Consider the following 5,216-nt stretch of genomic DNA (forward strand, 5'->3'; position numbering starts at 1 on the left):
TAAATTTCCATGTAAAATCGCAAAATTTATCCTGTAAAACACATTTTCATTTCATATCCTCCACATCATAACTGTTATAGGGCATATCCATTCATATTAGCTAGCAATGAATTGGAATAGTGATAGGTGCATTTTGGTGGATTTACCAAAACTATACACAAGCTTTAACTTACGAACAGCTTAATGAAACGGCCCCAGATCAGCTGTAAACACTGGCGTAAATGTGGGGAGCTCTTGCCCCCACCCCCAAAAAAAATAATCACGACCAAGAAAACAGAAAGAGAAAAAGAAAGAGAGAAGGGGGAAATATGATATTTTTTTCTGACAAGTATGTCAAAATCCATCACAAAATTGAATTTTTGAAATAAAATTGTCGAAATTGTTGCTCGCTCGCAAGTTTTTAATTAATTTTACGCGGTACGCCATATCTAGCCCCTATTTTTTTCTCATTGCGCCACTGGCTGTGAATAATGACCGGCCGAACTTTGCATTTATATTTAAATCTTGTGGATTTGTATCTATTCCTTAAAGATTCGAATTTAAAGTTTAACGATTGTTAAATTATTAATTATTCAAACTTTTTTGAAAGTTAATCTGTACGATTAAATATGAACCCAATGTTCGGCTGGTCACTTTTGACAGTAGATCAAGATCTATTTTGAACCCTTGAATTTACGAACATAATTATAAAAGAAAACGCCGAGTAAAATAGATGATCTCAACTCCCTTTTATTACATAATTTGTAGTTATAGATTAAAAAAATCATTAATTTACACAAAGATCGAAAGAGAAAAGATTTCAAAATCTAAGCGTGGAAAAACGTTTTATAGATGGACGAACATACACAAATGTCTCATTTTGTTTTCAGCGATTGAACAAAAATAGTGATCCTTTGTGTATCCTACATGTAAAAAAGATAAATCCTAAATAAAAGGAAGTCAACCAAATTTTTTTTTATTTTATAGTATATATTGTATGCATTTCTATATTACTTTCGAGCGTACAACAATTAGGAAAGTATAGCAATTATGTTCATTACAAAATAAAAGCAATCACGCTGTTTCTACTCGTCTTTCTCTCTCCCTCTCCCCCTCTCTCTCTAGAAATAACGTTAATTGAAAGTCATTATTATTTTTATACAGGTCTCCACAGGATAAATAAAATACAATTGAATTAAATTAATAACTACAAAAGCCACTTCAAATCGCACGAACTGTCATATTTTGGAATATTTTGAAACAGAAAGTCATGAGTTCTTATAAATTTTGCACGTAATTATATACAATTATTGTATACTCCAAACATTTCATTTGAGTTACAGAATAACCTAAACAACAATGAAATCGGAAATTTTATTACACCACAAGCCTTTGCATCAGACATTATTTCCTCTCTTCTAGACACAAATCTGCATGCCCGTCCCTTTTCTAAAAACACAAAGGGGAGAAAATGCAAAAAAGGGCGGAACACTGCCTCGTCTTTGCATCCGTATGATGCTGTCACCCCTTTCGTCCCTTGTAACCATGGTAACGGGCGATCTACCCTTTCCCATGCACTATTAGTTTATATCCATGTCTACATTATTAACCAAACTCGCAGAGGTCTTTAGCTTGGAAAGTTTCGCGAAGATTTTCCTAAAGATAATCCAGACCCAACTAAGATAATTCTGACAAGCCCGGTGAGTGTTTCATAAAGCTGTTCGTAAGTTAAGAGCGACTTTAAGAACGACTTGTGAAACTTTGTTTACGCGTCAATGGTCACCGATGAATATCATTTAGCACAAGAAAGATTCACCAGTCGTTCTTAAAGTCACTCTTAACTTACGAATAGCTTTATGAAACGGCCCCAGATCCGATTTCAATTGTTAATCTTATCAGTTAAACTCATAAAAAATACATAAATAACAAACAAACAAATTTAAAGATTTCTTCCCTGACTTCGATCACTGAAAATATACATTTCGGTATGCATTGGCCGTCGTTACTATTCGTTGAGACGTCACAGAATACTGGACATCTGATTCAATTTAAAAACTAAAATTCGAATCAATTGTTATGCAAGCTAGGACCGCGGAACCAGGGGGGGGGGGGGCTTCAACCCCAATTTTTCCAAACTGTGTACAAAAACGTAAAAATGACCACCTAATTGTGTTTTTTTGCATGGTCAGCCCCCACTTTCAAAACCGTTCCGCCGCGGCCACTGTTATGGTACATTGCAAACAACTATAATATAAAACCAAAATTACTCCATAGTTTGATAACTATATGACTTCGAGTAAGCTAAAAATCAAAATGGCTTATGAGGACGCCGTCTATTTCCACCTTTACCACTTACAATTAGTGGTCTCCTGCGTGCATTAATTTTCTATATATGACAGAAAAAGGTTTGTATATACTCACATCTTTATTTTTGAATTCATTGGCCCGTATTCCGAAGTCAGATTTAGCTTAGACCATGGTCTTACTCTGTGCTAAAATTATGGGAAGCCAAAAGTGTCAAAATTTTTATTAAGTTGTACATTTCTTATGTTTGCTGTGCTCTTTCCTGATTCATCGATGGTGAAGACAATCATTCTATTTATACTTCCTAGACAATTATGAATGATTTGAGAGCCAAATGAGTTGAAATATATCTCACCGTTAGTGATTTATGTAACAATTGTCATTCCATAATTGAACCACAACTTTAAACCTGAGTTCAAGTTAAACCCGACTTCAGAATACGGGCCATTATTATGTATTATGAATATATTCTTATTTATATATTATGGATTATTTTGTAAGATATTACGTAAACAGATTTTATATTGTGTATATCATTGTTTTAAACTCAGAGAGCAACTACAAACAAGTAAGTAAACAGTTTCAGGAATAACCCAAAAGTACACGCACTCATTTCTTTTGAAGAACTATCCTAAATCAATATAAAGAAGACAAGAGTTTGAGCGACTCTGCTCGAAGAGTTCTGGCTAGATTATTGGTTGCTGTGTGTTTTCATAGGTCCATTTTCAAGCCAGGGGGCGGTTTCATAAAGCTGTTCTTAAGTTAAGGCGACTTTATGAACGACTGGTGAACCCTTCTTATACGCGCTAAACAATGCCAATTCAATACCATTTACCACAAGAAAGGATCACCAGTCGTTCTTAAAGTCGATCTTAACTTACAAGCATTTTTATGAAACACCCACCTGGACTCTTATCTCATGTGTTTTCATAGTTTCAAAGTTAGGTCCATTTTCAAGCCCGGACTCTTGTCTGATGTGTTTTCATAGTTTCAAGGTTAGGTCCATTTTCGAGCCTGGACTCTTGTCTGATGTATTTTCATAGTTTCAAAGTTAGGTCCATTTTCAAGCCCGGACTCCGTTGTCTGATGTGTTTTCATAGTTTCAAAGTTAGGTCCATTTTCAAGCCCGGACTCTTGTCTGATGTATTTTCACAGTTTCAAAGTTATGTCCATTTTTGCCCACAATATAGGGCTTCTTGCTTTGGTCACTTCACTGAATCACGGGACACACGAGTCCTTTTTGAAGTGACGAAAAGTGTCGTTGAATCTTGCGTTGGCCATGCAGAGCGCCGCCTCGCGGTCACATTCGCACAACCCTGTTCGACATGGGGATCCTTCTCCTGAGAATACAGAAAAAAATAGAAATTAAAGTATGAAACAATAATATAATGAGATCACCACTTCTACATCTATAAACAAGATATATCTTGCTATGTCGCCATGACGACATAAGACTTCTTAAAACTCGATTTTGCGGGACCTTACGTCGACATAGTAAAAACTGACTAGTCATGAATAAATATCTCGGCTTTTCACTAAATAGTTTTTTCGAAGCCTGCACTGCAAAAACTCCGGTGTTGATTTAACACCAGCCCGGAATCTATATATGTCCACACCAGAGAAGTATTGAAACAACGCCAGTTTGGAGTCAAACCGATGCTGTTTTAATACTAATTGGTGTTGTATAAACACCAATCTGGTGTTAGACCAAAGCGAAACTGTTGTTGTTTAACACTTCTCTGGTGTGGACATATATAGACATATAGACTCCGGGCTGGTGTTAAATCAACACCGGAGTTATTGCAGTGTGTCTTTAATTGGCTTTTAGTGAACGATTCCAAATCCGTATATCGCTATTCCAATTCATTATTCGATTATATCAATTTAATATAATGATAAAGATTATGATGAGAATTTCAAGTTCAAATTTATTTCTCAACTCACAACATAGGAAATAATTACACATATATAAAATGATAACCATACAAATCAATACAAATGAATATACATTGTAAGCAACATGACTATACAAGAAAAGTGAATAAGTGTTTATGGTAAACATTAAATAACGGGATAATCATATCAACAAATAACAATATAGAAGAATATAAAATAGAAAAATATGATAATGATCGGGTGCGCTATCAAGTAACATATCTGTGTGCCCTTTTCTCTTTAATAAAACGACTATTCCGATTCATTTAATGGGCTGAAAATTATTAGGATATGATCTTCATCTGCAACTTTCTGATATTCAATCCCCCACTATATATGATAAGTGCAAAAGAACCCTCTTTGAATCCAGAGAGAATTTTAACGGAAAATAAAGATATTGCCGCAAGAGGGTGCTAGATACAAAACAATGCGAAATTTTTATTTTATCGGTTGAATATTTATTTTGATGGCGACTATTTGAGTTATTGGAATATGTAAGATGGCTCTCATTGAACTACACAATTGACACCAGAAGCGCATAACGAGCCAGAAATAGAGGGCCAGTCGTGTTTTCGGCAAAAAAAATTCTCGAAATCCGCGAGCGAGTGAAGCGAGCTTGCCAAAATTTCGACCTTTTGAATAAGAAAATGAATTTTTGTGATACAGTTTGAAAATATACAATATTTTGCCCGTTTCTTTTACTTTTCTTCTTTTTATCTCCCTTTTTCCTTGGTCGTGATTTTTTTTTTTTTGGGGGGGGGGTATGGCTCCTTACCCCATCATGTACTCCAGTGATTGATCCTTTACCAATGACTTATCTTTGGTGACCCTGAAGGGACATCGCATTTAGACAAAATCGCGAATATTCACGACAAAACTGGCGACGAAATTCACAACGTCGCCAATTTCTTCGTGAATTTCGTCGTCAATTTGATATTCACGACGAAATTGGCGACGAAATTCACGACGAAATTCGCGACATCGTGAATTTCGTCGCC

At 35.4% G+C, this 5,216-nt stretch overlaps 1 protein-coding gene across 1 annotated transcript in view; it reads right to left on the reverse strand.

Annotated features, from left to right (window-relative positions):
• Positions 1 to 2,755: 2,755 nt before the first annotated feature.
• Positions 2,756 to 5,216, reverse strand: part of LOC121423972 (basic phospholipase A2 1-like) — a 15,645-nt gene continuing 13,184 nt past the window's right edge. The window contains exon 4 of the mRNA XM_041619527.1: positions 2,756 to 3,623. Coding sequence (XP_041475461.1) covers positions 3,502 to 3,623 — 122 coding nt within the window. The 3' untranslated portion in view covers positions 2,756 to 3,501. The remainder of the gene's footprint in view (positions 3,624 to 5,216) is intronic.

Source organism: Lytechinus variegatus, chromosome 11 (assembly GCF_018143015.1).
Source record: "Lytechinus variegatus isolate NC3 chromosome 11, Lvar_3.0, whole genome shotgun sequence".
Classification (NCBI taxonomy): domain Eukaryota; kingdom Metazoa; phylum Echinodermata; class Echinoidea; order Temnopleuroida; family Toxopneustidae; genus Lytechinus; species Lytechinus variegatus.